We start from the raw sequence: 15,423 nt of genomic DNA on the forward strand, positions 1-15,423 counted from the left end.
GAAGTCGTATCAAACCAATCAGGGATGTGTTTGGATGAGCTTCCTGTTGTGAAAAGTCCTTTCAATATAACGGACCTTCAAGAATCACTTATAGGAAGGAATTTAGAAATAAAAAAGGCGTTTGGTTAACCTTACTTTTGAGAACTTCTTTTATGTACAAAAGTGATTTTACTCACACGATATGTGTTTGGTTGCTAAGTCACCGAAGTCCTTCTACTATTAAATAACTACAAATTTACAATAATATCCTTACATAATATTTTTCTATATTTTATTTGACACAAATATTGAATCATATCAACAACAGTTTAGTAATTAAAAAAAAAAAATTGTAATTAACATAAAATTATAATGAACAATTAGATAGAACACTTCTACCATTGAAAATGGATACTCGATATGTTAAATATTATTTAAAGAAGATAATAAATTGCCATTTATATATAAAGTAAACATGATCAATAATTTAAATATTAATTTCAAATAAACAATAATTATTCAAAATAAATAAGTTAAAATTTTAGAATCAATCCTAAGACATAAATAGACTAAGGAACAATTTATCTAGTTGATTGCCATATTGAATTAGCAATCCCATCACGTATAATGCTCATCTCTTGTTGTTGGTCCACCGTTCCACTAGATTCCGATAAAGTAGCACGCGTGTACATATCATCGTTGTCACTGGCACAACCTTCATCATCATCGTATCGTCGAAATTCGGCATCTGTTATTGCTTCTTGTCGTATATCATTGTGTAATACCATTGATGCAATCACAATTAACCTTTGTGTTGGGAATGGAAAAGGAGCCATATGTTTTAAAATTGCCCACCGAGCCTTCCAAACTCCAAAACAACTTTCAATTATATTTCTAAGAGATGAGTGAGCATAATTAAACAGTTCTCTAACTCCTCTTGGTTGGCGATTTCTTTGAAATTCTTGTAAATGATAACGTACTCCTGTATATGGTGCTAGATATCCTGGCATGTTAGCATACCCAACATCAACAACATAATATTTACCTACAAAAAGAAAAAGAAAAATATATAAAAAAAGTTACATAACAAAGTTAAAAAAAAAAAGAAAAAAGAAAAAAAATATAATACAAACCACTTGGAGGTTTGGGAAAGTTCAAATTTGGCCTACTAAGAGCTTCGTTAAGTATATGAGAATCATGAGGCAAATAACCTCAAATAACCACTCCAGTATCATAAAACTATCAATTTCTATATATATATATTTATATAAATTAATGATAAAAATTGCATAATGGTAATTTTGAAACTAAATAATAAATTTTCTTAAATAAAAAACTATGGTTGGGATGTCTTAGAAGTCATGTGTCGATTTTGAAGCCAACTAAGGTGATCGGTCTCGTCAACTATCACAATAATAATCAACCATTTGCAATAGCACAAATCATTTTAAAATAGCACTATTGTTTGGGTAAGTCGAACCATTAAGATTGTTAGTTTATGGCAACCAAGGTTGTTAAAATCATTTAGTTTGATGAAGGGGGTATAGAGTTTTATTTGGTTTGTCACTTAGAACTAGGGATTAAAGAGTGCATAAAACAATAATTGCAAGGAAATTAAGAGGAAAAAAATCTAGGTAGAGAGGACTAGGGAAGTGAATTCACTACCTACCCTATAAACATGCTAGAATATGATTTACATGCGAAAACAATATATATAGTGGTCATGATATGTAGCACCACATGGTTACTACATTATCTTCAAGAAGTTCATGAAATCAAAAGGCAAGAATAACCTATCAAAGTTTCACATGCTTGAACTACCTAAACTAGGGTGTGGCCTTAAACATGCTCACTAAGCTAGAGATTATCAAGCCCTTAATCAAATGATGAAAGCACATGAAGCTAGAAGTCAAGCATAGACCATCAAAGGAAGGACCTAAGTCATGGACTATCAAGATTCTCCAACAACATGCCATTAAAACCATTCCACAATCTCATTTTCATTGTCACTATGAAAATGCAAGCCATACTATCATGAGAAAATATGATCTAAGACAAGATAATAGATTCAACATAATTATTTATAAGAATTTAGGTTTATTACATCAAGTGTAAACTCTAGATTATGAAATAACCACATATACACATCATTTCCCCCAAAATAAACCAAAACTAGAACATGTTTACTAGAGAGGGCTTCATCACCTCCCTAGATAGGGAGTTAGTTTCCCATGGATGCAAGGGATGAAGGAGAAGAAGTGGTCTCACCCTCCATTTTCGCAGTTAGGAGCTCCAAAACACATAAACCCTCTAAACTCACAATATTTCTCTCTCTAAAACTTGAAAAATGTGAGATATCTTTTTCTTACAACTATACATGCCTTATATCCATCAAACTAGCCTCCCAACTACTCTTAATTTTGTGGCCTCTCATCCCTAAAAGATTGTAGAACCACCTATTGGGTCAAAGGGGACAAGATGAGCTAAATCATGGAGTGGGTGAGCAGCTCTCTGCAGATTGGCGGGCGCTCGCAGGCGTAAGGCGGGCACCCGCGGGTTCATGGCGGGTGCCCGTGGCTTGTCCTTGATGCGAGCCGCGGCACACGGTGGGGGCCTGTGAGGCACGGCAGGGCCCCGCGAAAACCTAAGCATACTGCCTTGATTGGCGGGTGCCCGTAGGGTCTTGGCGGGCGCCTACGCTGTCCCTTCCTTGCACCAATCTGCTATTTACAACTTGCCAAGATTTGGCTCGGCCCGAAGATGTTGTAATTCTTCCTAGAACTTTTTGTATAGAGCGTCATGAGTCCCATGGGTCATTAATCTTGGCCAAAACAAAGGTTCCTAACAACAACGTACTTTGATATTTAAAAACTTATCAAAGTGTCACTTTTAACTCTCTTTTGGGAACCAACCTGAAAATAGTCAAAAGTATGCAAATAAAGCTAATATATACAGTATGATCAACTAATGGACTTAACTAATGCAAATAAGGGCGCTTGAATATGTAATATTTGGCGCTTATCACACCCTCAAACTTACATTTTGCTAGTCCCATAGCAAAACTAAAAATGAAACTCTTAACAAAATGTCAACATTTGAAATGCTATCAACATGCAGCAACCATGGTGCAAGAAAATATATATATAGCTCAAATGTAACTCGGAACAGACAGAATGATGGAGACGGAATCATTTTGTAGACTACCTTGCATATATGAAGCCTTGATATAACAACATGGCTAAACATATTTTAATTCTCATGTATCAACATCATAGTCTATATAAATACTTCAATTGTCATCTCTTGAATAAAAGTCAACTCTAACTTCAGTAAAAGTGAACCAGATTCCTAATATGCGACTTTTACCTTCTTTTTCCAATTTCAAAACACAAGCTTCAAATCATTGAATTTCCCTTTTGAATGAGGTCTCTAAGGCATGAATTTATTCAAAATACAACTTTTGTTGCTCTTTTTATTTATTTATTTATTATTTTATGATACATATTATGGTCGTGTAATGCCGAAGTCCCTTAAGCTTTCTAATCGACCCATGTAGCAAGTGTTAGGTCAGCAATTCCCAAACCAGATGGCTTTAGGGTGCTAAGTGTAAAGACATTCCTAGGGCTTAATAACTTGAATTGGCAAGGTTACAAACTCCAACAAACCATATTTATTTATTTTTATTTTTGTGAATGACCGTGCAATGCCTAAGTCCCTCAACCTTTCTAACTAACCCATGTAGCAAGTGTTAGGCCAGCAACTCCCAAACTAGATGGCTTTAGGGTACTAAGTGTAAAGACACTCCAAGGGCTTAATAACTCGAGTTAGCAAGGCTATGAACTTAAACTAGTTATTATCCTTATTCATTTTTCATCATTTTTTTTTTTATTTTTAGATTCAATGCCAAAGATATCCATTTATTAGGGTCATCAATTCAAATCAACTGAGTCAAGGTCAAGGTTAATCAGGTTGCATGCCTCACAATTGAGTTTTCAGTTTGCATCTGTGAATTGTTAAGCATAGAAGTGTATGAAAACTGACGAGAGTCTAATTGAAGCATTTATACAAACCAATTTGAATCAACATGATCATTTCAGATTTTTCTTTATTTTTAAAACTACCATTTACATCTATACACAAAGTATTAAACACATGCTTCAATCTCCAACAAGTTCCAAGATTACTCTATCATTGCTTTCCAAAAAAAAATTGATTTTTATTACTTTACACGAACAATTAGCGCATGCAAACAAAAATGTAATACCAAAAATGCAATAATGCACCCCCAAACTTAAATGTCACATTGTCCTCAATGTGAGAAGATAAAGAATGGAATTGGAAATGAAAAGAGGGTACAAAGAGCGATAATACTAAGTGAAGGAGGAAATTCAGTGGTGGTGCAAAAATAAGCCACCTTGTGAATTCCAAGAGCACGCCCCCAAACTTGATTTCAAAAACCTGATAAAACACACCTAGGCACAACGAGCATCATATAAATCTAGATAGAGAGAAAAATAAATAACTGCAATTTAGTTAACTAAAAAGGAAGTGTTCATGCAAAATAGCAACACCATTGTAGTTATGAGTTCAAAATAAGAACTAAAAAGCATGCCAAAAGCGGCCCAAAATAAATCCAAAAAGTACTACTAAAAGCAAAATAGATAGGGAAAGCATAAAATCACTCTATCGGAGCTGAGGATGAACTACCGGTGCCGCTTGGGGTATGGTCAATCAGAGTCTGGAGCATGGTCTGCAAGACTTGCTATCCATTTTGAGTCTCCTTGACACAGCGCTCGATGTTCCTAACTCACATGTGAAGTGCATCAATATGAGCACTGAGAGAAACATAATTGGCATAGGACATAGTAGGGGGAGGCGACGCAACAGGAGCAGCCGGAAGGGCAGCCGGGGCAGCCGGTGCTGGAGCAACAGAGATAGCCGGAGCTCTCCAATCAAGCACATCACCTATGCGGGCTTGACATGAAGTCTTAAGTTGAACTGTGCTAGACTTCCAAACCCCAAGGTCAAAATCAAATACATCTGTCTTCTTCTCCTTATGACAGGGTGCTTTGAACCCTTGGTTTTTAAGCAGCCTTGTGACCAGATATGGGAATGGAAACGCCCAATGACATTGCTCATCTGCAGCACAATTAGGTCATTGTAGACCTTGAGAAATTGGTCCCAAACGAGTTATGGGACAGAAAACCAATGCCCTTTCTCTACCGCATGGAGGAATTTCAGAAAAGCCCCTTTGTGTTCAGAATGCTTAGTGATGGGGAGGACATTTTTGGCCAAGACGGAGTCCACGAACTAGCCCTAGCACGGAAGGAATGATTTATTTGTGCTTGTGGTTTTAGTGCCGGTATATTGGTTGTGGAAAATTTCCTCCACAATGTTTGCCAAATTCAGATTAACCGAAAGCTCAACTTACAGAGGCAGGCTCGCCTCATCCACCCAAGACTCCAATAGACATGCCAAAGCTGTGGCAAAGTCATGAATGTTGAATTCAAAAGCGGCGCCATCAATAGTGGTCTTAATGATGTCCAAGTCTGCACATGTATAAAACATGTTTGAGTATAATTGGTGGACTATGCGCGGATAGTAGAAGTTAGCGCGTGGCTTGAATAGAGATTGGAGGCCACGGTCTGTCAATTCTTAAACCGCCCACGCCGTTTCTGGATTGGCTTCAAAGCCATCTTTGATGACAAATTTGGCCTCAGTTTCGATGGGCCATTCCGCCTAATTTGGCATGGGACTGTCATTGGATGGTCCCTCGGATGAGCGAGCATGCTTGGAAGAGACTTTGGGTGCCATTGGAAAGAAATAATTAGTTCGGGCAATTTATCAAACACCTGGTGTGTAAGACAAAAAGGAAGAAGGCCAAAGGTGGATTAGAGATAGAAAATCCCAAAAATTTTAGCCTGCAATCAACAATTTACAACCCCAAACAAAGACAAATCCAGCACATAATCAATCCCGTTCTCCATTGTGCAAAAATTTAGAGAGAGAGAGAGAAAGGAACTTATCAACAATGGAGGAACCCCCTGGTGCTTGGTGATGGAAGATGAGATGAGATGATGAGGATGATGAAGATGGATGTATGATGGGTAGAAGGATGATGGAGATGGGAGAGGAAGAGATTAAGGTGAGAGATGAAGTTTAGAGGGCAAGTGAAAGAGAGGCTGGAATGAAAGAGGGAGAGATAGATTTTGAGACTATTAAAATGGGTTTGAAGTGCCCATTTTAACGGTGTTGGCAGGGGCGGCAGGCGTCCATGCACGCAAGGCGGGCGCCAGCGGATTTATGTTGTGGCTGCCCAATTCGGCGGGTGCCCGTAGATTGATGGCGGGCGCCCTCAAGTTCGTGATCTTGCTACCCATTTTGGCAGGCGCCCGCGGGTTTATGGCTGGTGCCCACATGATCAGGGCGTAAACCTCATTTTTGAAGTGCTTTGTGGCCTAACGGAGGCCGGGCCGGAGTCGACAAATTCCAAATTTGAAATTTAAGCTCTTATTGACCCTAGACACCTTGCAGAACCTTCAAAATGGGATTCGGAGTTCAATTGCAAAAATGATATTTTAGAGGCCAGAATGTCCAGTGATTTTTTGGATTAGTCAAGAAAATTGTCAAAAGGACCCCGAAAAATTCCGAAAATGGTACCGAGACCTTAAAATGACTAAGAAAACCGAATGTGACTTTTAGAATGCAATTCGAGACAATTCCAGAAGGGTTCACATATTGGCTATACTTAGCTAATTTCTGGAAAATTCTTGGCTAAGGCAAATTGGAGGAGGGAAGCTTGGAAGTTGAAAGAATTGCTTCCCATGAGTGCTAAATTTAACGTCGATAGCTAGACGAACCATGGTTTCGCATTAGTCCTAGTAAATTGGGTTTGTCAATAGGACTTTCTTTACTTTTCAGATAGGGACTATGCCATCAACATAAGGCTTAAGCCGTTGGCCATTAACCTTAAAAAGAGATCTATCGGTAGGATCTTGGAGTTCGATTGCACCATGAGAATAGACGGATGTGATGACATATGGACTATCCCACCGCAAACGGAGTTTATCGGGAAAGAGTCACAAGCGAGAATTTAAAAGCCAAACTTTCTGTCCAGGGGCAAAAGACTTGTTGACAATGTACTTGTCATGAAATGCTTTAGTCTTTGCCTTATAGATTTTGGCTTTTTCATATGTGTCATTTCGAATTTCCTTGAGCTCATTGAGCTGCAATTTGTGAGTAAAGTTGGCTTGTTTGAGATCAAAGTTGAGCCATTTTATGGCCCAATAAGCACGGTGCTCTAATTCGACCGGAAGATGACAAGCTTTTCCAAAGATAAGTCGATATGGCGATATGCCAATGGGCGTCTTATACGCTGTCTGGTAGGCCCAAAGCGCATCGTTTAGTCTTAATAACCAATCTTTGCGGTTGGGTCAAACCGTGTTTTACAGAATATGCTTGATCTCACGATTAGATACTTCCACTTGCCACTTGTTTGAGGGTGGTAAGGTGTGGCAGCCTTATAAATGACGGAGTATTTAAGAAGGACGGATTTAAGATAGCGATTTCGAAAATGAGATCCGCCATCACTGATGATGGCCCTAGTTATACCAGACCAACTAAAGATGTTTGATTGAACAAACTTAACCACTACTTTATGATCGTTGGTTTTGGTAGCTTTAGCCTCGACCCATTTAGACACATAATCCACCGCTACAAGAATATACTTATAGCCATAAGAAAATGGAAATGGTCCCATGAAGTCAATCGCCCACACATCGAATTTTTTCATGATTAAGATGGGGGTGATGGGCATCATGTCTCTTTTGGACATGGATTCGAGTTTTTGGCAACACTCACATGACTTACAGAAATTGTAAGCATCCCGAAACAAAGATGGCCAATAAAATCCGCTTTGAAGGACTTTGTCCGCCGTTTTGTTGGCGCTGAAGTGGCCTCCACATGTAAGCGTATGGCAGAAATTTAGGACATTAGAGAATTTAGTTTCGGGAATGCACCGCCGGATGATTTGATCCGGGTAGTACTTGAATAGTTCCGGATCTTCCTAAAAGAAATGCTTGACTTGGGAGAAGAAGTGGTCTTTTTCTTGTTTAGACCATTTGGATGGAATTTTTCCTACTGCAAGGTAGTTGACAATATCCATAAACCAAGGAAAATTTGAATGAAAAATCTGAAACAGTTGCTCATCTGGAAAGGAATCATGAACTGCAGCAAATTCAGACAATTTCTCAATGAGTAAGCGAGAGAGATGGTCGGCGACAACATTGTCTGTCCCTTTTTTGTCCCGAATTTCAATGTCAAACTCTTGGAGTAAGAGTATCCATCGAATTAGACGGGGTTTGGTTTATTTCTTAATGAGCAAATGCCTAAGAGCGGTATAGTCTGAAAAGACAATGACCTTGGATCCAAGAAGGTAAGAGCGGAATTTATCCAAGGCGTACACCATGGCTAGCAACTCTTTTTCAATGGTGGTGTAATTTAATTAAGCATCAGATAGAGTTTTGCTAACGTAATAGATAACATGTGGAAGCTTGTCCACACGCTGGCCCAAAACCGCACCCAATGCATAATCGGATGCATCACACATGATCTCAAATGGAAGAGACCAGTTGGGCGGTTTCATGATTAGGGCTGATGAGAGAAGAGTACGGAGCTTCTTTAAAGCTTCCAAATAGGCTTTATCAAAATTAAAGGGAATATCCTTGGCAAGTAGATTACACAAAGGCCGGGATATTTTGCTAAAATCTTTGATAAAGCGGCGATAAAAGCCGGCATAACCTAGAAAGGAACGAATTTGTCGGACATAATTTGGAGGAGGAAGATTAGAGATCAATTCGACTTTGGCCTTGTCGACCTCAATTCCCCTTTTAGAAATGACATGTCGCAAGACAATGCCTACTTGGACCATAAAATGGCTCTTTTCCCAACTTAAAAATAGATTTGTCTCCTTGCATCTTTAAAGCACAAGTGATAGATTTTGGAGACAGGAGTCAAAGGAAGATCCAAAGATGGAGAAATCATCCATGAATACTTCCAAAAACTTTTCAACTATATCAAAAAATATGGATATTATGCATTTTTGGAAGGTTGTCGGTGCATTGTATAGCTCAAAGGGCATGCGCCTATAGGCAAATGTTCCAAAGGGATATGTGAATGTGGTCTTCTCTTAATTTTGCACTTGGTTATAGCCAGAATAACCATCAAGGAAACAATAGTAGCTTTAGCCGGCTAGCCTCTCTAAGATTTGATCAATGAATGGGAGTGGAAAATGATCCTTCTTAGTGGCAAAGTTGAGTTTTCGATAGTCAATGCACACACGCCACCCGGTGGTGGTGTGTTAAGGCACGAGCTCTCCCGCTGAATTTTCAACAATGGTAAGACCGGATTTCTTGGGAACAACTTGAGTGGGGCTCACCCACTTGCTATCAGAGATGGGGTAGATGATTCCCACATCTAGTAGCTTGATCACTTCTTTCATCACCACTTCCATCATGTTGGGATTCAACTGGCGCTGCACATCTCTAGAAGGTTTAGCATCATTCTCCAAATGAATGCGGTGTATACAAATAGAAGGGTCGATTCCTTTCAAATCGGCCACTGCCTAACCAATAGCTTCTTTGTGCTCTTGTAGCACCGCCAAAAGGCTATTTTCTTGGTCCTTTAAAAGGTCCAATGTAATAATGACTGGAAGAGTTTGATTTGCACCAAGAAACACATACTTGAGGTGGGCCGGGAGCGGTTTTAACTCAAGTTGTGGTGGAGATTTGAAGGAAGGGATCGGAGGAGTAGTGGAAATTTGAGGAAGTGGTTCTTTTGGCACCTTCCAAGGAGCAAAGTCTATGATAGCACCAATGTAGAGCAAAGAATTTACTTCTTGAATGGATTGGTTGACATCAAAGTTTGCAAAATCAGAGTGAGACATGTAAGTTTCAAGCAGATCTTTGCTTAGAATGAAGGGGAGAGATTCTTCAACCACATCATCTACCATATCAATGAGGAAACAATCATCTTCTTCGGAAGGATGTTGAGTTGCATGGAAAATGTGGAGTTTGACTTGCATATTTCTAAAGGCGATATCCATCACCCTGGTTTGGAAATTAATTAAGGTGTTAGCCGTAGCTAAGAATAGCTTACTGAGGATCACGGGAATATGCTTCTTTGGATCATGGACCGGTTCCGTGTCAAAAACCACAAAGTTTACCGGGAAGTAGAATTTGTCCACTTTAATTATGACATCTTCAAGAATGCCCTGTGGGTGCTTGACCGATCTGTCGGTAAGTTGCAAGACCACGAAGGTTGGCTTAAGATTTCCCAACCCAAGTTGTAACTAAACTGAATATGGAATCAAGTTCACACTCACACCTAAGTCAAAGAGGGCCTTTTCTATCTTGTTGTCACTAATAACATATGAGATTATTGGGGCACCAGGATCCTTATACTTTGGAGAAGGACTGTATTGAATGATTGCACTCACATTTTTAGCTAATCTTACCTTCTTTGGCAAATGATTTTTGGAAGTGCGCTTTTGAGTGCACAAATCCTTGAGAAATTTTGCATAGGGAGGGATTTGCTTTATAACATCCAAGAGAGGCGAGTTGATTTTTACTTGCTTAAAGACTTCCCACATGTCTTGAATTTTACAATTTTTGTTCCCAAAATGTGTTGACTCTTGGAGACCTTGAGGAAACGGAGCCTTAGGCTCATAAGAAGTATCCACATTTTGGGGCACAAGCTTGAAATTTTCAGTGCTAGACTTGGGATTTTCAGGAGTGAAATTTGGATTAGATAAGATGAGATTTGGATTTTTGGGAGGAAGAACTTTTTCCTCTTTTCCTTCATCAACCTTGTTGTTCATGAGTAGGCCCTCTCGAAGGAGGGGCTTCATCAATCACATGCATCCCTCTAGGATTCTCAAATGGTTGAGCGATAAGTTTTCCCTTATCTCTTTGAAGAAGTTGGTTCATTGAAGTAACTATTTGTCCTACTTGATTCTCAAGTTTAGCTATTGATTGAGTATGAGAATGAACCATTTGGAGAGTGGGTTGCAATGATGTCAACAGTTGCTTGTTAGATTCTAACATTTGCTTGTTTAGAGATTTCATCATTTGCTTATTTATAGCGAGAATTTCATCAGTTAGAAACACAGGAGGTGGAGTAGAGACATTTGGATTATAGGGTGGACAGTAACTTGAAGAGGCCTGAAATTGCCTATTTTGAAACTGAGAAAAGGGCTGATTTTGATGTCCTTGATTTTAAAAAATCGAATTTTGTGGGGTGGGTTGCCTCCATGAAAAATTCGGATGATCTCTCCATCCCAAATTGTAGGTATTGGAGTAAGGATTATTTTCGGGCCTTGAAAACATCGCATTTGCTTGCTCTTGATTGCTATTAGGAAATTGCTCTGGTGTGTGGCAATCTTCCGAGACATGAAAAGGGCTAGTGCATGATGCACACATCGCACTTGCCAAATTTTGAGACAAGGAGGGATAGAGATGTGGTGCCATTAATTGATAGAATTTGTGAGTTATGGCATCCATATAAGAAGATTCTTCCCGTAGTGTCTTTGGTTGATATAGATTGGTGTTCTTTGCATTGGTTGAGGTTGGAGCACTACGAGAATTATGTTGCAATGAGTTTTCACTGAAATTCCCGAGTAAGGTCCAAGCCTTATCTGCATTTTTAGATATGAACATCCCTTCACATGATGAGTCAACTGTGAATCTATGGGGGTCTGTTAAACCATTATAGAAAGCTTGCACTAATTGCCATTTTGGAATTAGGTGGTGCGGACATTTTCTAGGGAGGTCTTGAAGTCTTTCCCAAGTCTCATAGAGTTGTTCCTCATTGATTTGTGCAAATCTAAGAATAGAACGCCTTATTTAGTTGGTCTTACTCACATGATAGTATTTTTTTAAGAATTCTTGCTGCAATTGAGCCCATGTAGTGATGGAGTTTGGAGCAAGGGAGTTCAATGATGAGCGTTGAAAAATGCGTATTTAAACCCCATAAGCTTAAGTATTCTAAAAGCTTTATCTATCTTATTTTACCGTTTTGTAATAATTTCGTTTTATTTCCATTTTCAGGTACTTATCCCCAAAATAAGCTAACTAAGCCAAATAAGAGCAGAAATGAAGCAATTCTAGGATGAGTCAAAGAAAGGAGCAAAGTAAAGCAAAATGAAGCAAAGGGTGGAATTTCCGCAACTTCGATCGATCTTAAGAAAAGTTCGATCAATCTAACTTTCATCAATCTCAGCACTTCAAGATGGATCTGAGCCATATTTGTCCCTGTTCAAAGATCTCAAAAGTTCGATCGATCCAACTACCTTCTCTAATCGATCGAACATTCTTATCCTTATCCAAATGATTGATCTTATCCAGTTGTACCACCCTACCAACCACTTTTGTCCTTTTCCCAAAAATATCTTCAAAATATCTCAGATTTGTTTTTATCCAAAAAGGCGCTACCAACGTGGATCGATCCAGCCTAAGTTCGATAGATCTCAGTTATGTTCGATCGATCCAAGTCCAAAGTTCGATCGATCGAACTTCCTCTAGTGCGAAAAAGTTAAATTTTCAGCTCACAAAAAATTGTCCTTTATCCAATTATTGGGGAATATTTGCTGTACGACCCTATCTCATTTTAGGTGTCATTTGACCTACCTATATAAGGATAAGGATTACTTTTTACATATATCATATCATACCTTTTAGATTCATCTAGAGGGAGGATTTTTAGAGAACTCTTAGTGAGGAAGCAAAGGAGAGGAGGAGGCTAGAGACACCATTAGAGACTCTTCATCAACTAAGGAGTAGATTTCTTCTATGGAGCTTGCCCTTGAGGGTTGCAGGACATCATCTATGAGTGGCTAGACATCCTCTTGGGGCTAGAGTTAGCCCTAAACATGCTTTCTACTTCTTGATTTATGTATTTTTGAGGGGATTTGTATTGTGATCCACTGTTGACACTTTTATATATATAGATCTTGTTTATTCAATAATTTATGTGGTTTAATGCTTCCAATTGATCATTTCATTCTATCCATATGTCTATGTATGCTAGAATAGATGTTCATGTGTTTGTCTTTATTTCTTATGTTATTAATGTATGTCTATGTATATTGATGCTATAGATATAGAGATTGTCAAGACATAGTGCTTAATGTTATGTTCTTGTGGTTTATTTGATGGTTCATACTCATTTCTTGATGGATTGTACCTCTCCCTTAGTTTAATTAGTTTAATTTCATGTCATTAGCTTAGTTGTAGTGTAGTTATTAAATGGGAGGACAATCCATGCTTGTTGTTGATGTTCCATACTTATGAAAGCAAGTAACATTTATCTCTAACCTTGTGATGTGTTTGGTTGTGAGCTTGAAGAAAGGATTAATAGCTTAATTTGATATGTTGTGCTTTTCACCATATTGTTTTAACAATATGCTTAATTTGTCATCCATGCTTGTTGGAACAACCACACACACACACTTTGTTGCAATACATGTTCTTCCCCTCATTAATAATTCATTAAAGGTGTAGAAAAACTATGCTTAGTGGTGATCTCTAAACCCCAAGATCTCTCTCTCTTCTATTCTCTCTATTGCATTATTGTTTACTTTAATTTAAATTGCATCTAGTTTAATTCAACCAACCAGCCACTACTTTGATCACTCGACCTACTAACCCTAATTTTGATTCCTCAACCTAGTGCGACCCTCAATCCCTTGGGACGATCCCTACTCACCCTAACTATATTTTTAGTGAAAGGTAGTAGTGACAATTTCTAAATGTAAAACTTGGCCACATTGCATAAACTTTTTGGGTTTGACGATGACACGAACCACAAACAAGTTTTTGGCGCCGTTGCTGGGGATTGATTGAATTGGCAACGTCGTATTTGTGGAATCAATTAGGAATTAGGAATTAGTAGTTTTTTGATCGTGTCTTTACTTTGTTTTTAATTTTATTACTTATTGTGTTTGTTCTTGTTTGACAAGGAGCATTGGGCTAAGAAGGTGAACAAATGAGTATTCCAAGCAAAAGAGCTAAGCAAGCAAGGAGAAATGTTAAAAATCTAAAAAAATTGCTAAGCTAAAAGCTAAAAATTTGGAGTTGAAGTGCTAAAGGACCTTTGTGAACTTTTTCTTACTCAAACCCTTAGTTAAATCGTCGACCTGCGTGAAGGCTTATATTTCAATTCTTAGATAAATCGTGAGCCCGCGTGGAGGCAATTTATTTTTCTTGCATATTTTGTTAAAGCATGGGAGTATGAGAACATTGTATATGGAGAAAGTTTGTTGATTGTTGATTTGTTGTAAAGGTGAAGTGTTTGTTGTTATTACTTGTTGTGTTGTATTGTGCATGCATGGTCGTAGATCATTAAGACCCACTCTTGTCCCTTTAAATTTTCATCTTGAATCCATTGTTCGAAACCCTAGGGGAAGAGGTAGTTCTAGTCAATCCATTTCATCAATGGAAGGACACAATGAGGATCATATGAAGGACCTTGGTCACATAGACCAATAAGGTATCCTCCACCCCAATGTGCATTATGATAACATGCAAGTACTATTAGGCATGCCAAGGCCATTCGTTCATCCACCACAACAACAAGGCCAAGTTCTATTGGGAATGCCAAGGCCAATCTATGCTCCACCACCTCCCATCATTCAAGGCAATCAAGGTGCCCATGTTGCACCTTCAATTGCTAATCCTCCCCTTGCTTTAAGAGATCACTATATGCCTAATGAATATAATGCACCCACATGCATTCAATTGCCACCATTTAGAGTACACCACTATGAAATCAAGCCACAAACCATTCAAATGCTTCCTAATTATCATGGACTTCTAAGTGAAGAAACTTACAAGCATTTGGATGAGTTTCTTGAAGTATGTTCCACCGTAAAATACACGGACATGCCAGAAGAGGTCTTAAGGCTTAAACTTTTTCCATTCACCCTTAAAGACAAGGCAAAATATTGGTTTAACAATTTTAGGCCTTTTTCAATAACTTCTTGGGCGGAAATGCAACAAGAGTTCTTGAAGAAGTACTATCCGATTTCTAAGACCAATGCCATGAGAACTTCAATTAGGGAATTTTCACATCGGGATGGAGAAACATTTCATGAGGCATGGGAACGCTTTAATGAATTGCTTAGGAAGTGTCCACATTATGACATGCCCAAATGGCAATTAGTTCAATATTTCTTTGAGGGCTTATCGGATAATTATAAGGGCATGGTTGATGCTTCCATGGGTGGCTCTTACATTGATAGGCATGAGGATGACGTGTGGCGTCTTTATGAGAACATAAGTGAAAATTCTTTGCATCGTACTTTATCTTTGAAGAATAATATAAATTCTAGTGGTAGGAAGAGTGTTGGCTTACATCAAGTCGACTACCCAATGAAATTGCCGCTAAAAT

At 38.5% G+C, this 15,423-nt stretch overlaps 1 protein-coding gene and 1 pseudogene across 1 annotated transcript; both read right to left on the reverse strand.

Annotated features, from left to right (window-relative positions):
• Positions 1-560: 560 nt before the first annotated feature.
• On the reverse strand, positions 561-2,254 carry LOC132314054 (uncharacterized). The gene is made up of 2 exons (XM_059812971.1): positions 2,248-2,254; positions 561-1,024 (listed from the first exon to the last, which is right to left on the reverse strand). Exons 1-2 carry the CDS (start codon positions 2,252-2,254, stop codon positions 561-563), a joined length of 471 nt encoding a protein of 156 aa, XP_059668954.1.
• A 12,825-nt stretch (positions 2,255-15,079) lies between these two features.
• Positions 15,080-15,178, reverse strand: LOC132315342 (small nucleolar RNA R71; annotated as a pseudogene).
• Positions 15,179-15,423: the final 245 nt, after the last annotated feature.

Source organism: Cornus florida, unplaced genomic scaffold (assembly GCF_030987335.1).
Source record: "Cornus florida cultivar Cherokee Brave unplaced genomic scaffold, ASM3098733v1 CherokeeBrave_3.0.0_Hap2_Chr06, whole genome shotgun sequence".
Lineage (NCBI taxonomy): Eukaryota > Viridiplantae > Streptophyta > Magnoliopsida > Cornales > Cornaceae > Cornus > Cornus florida.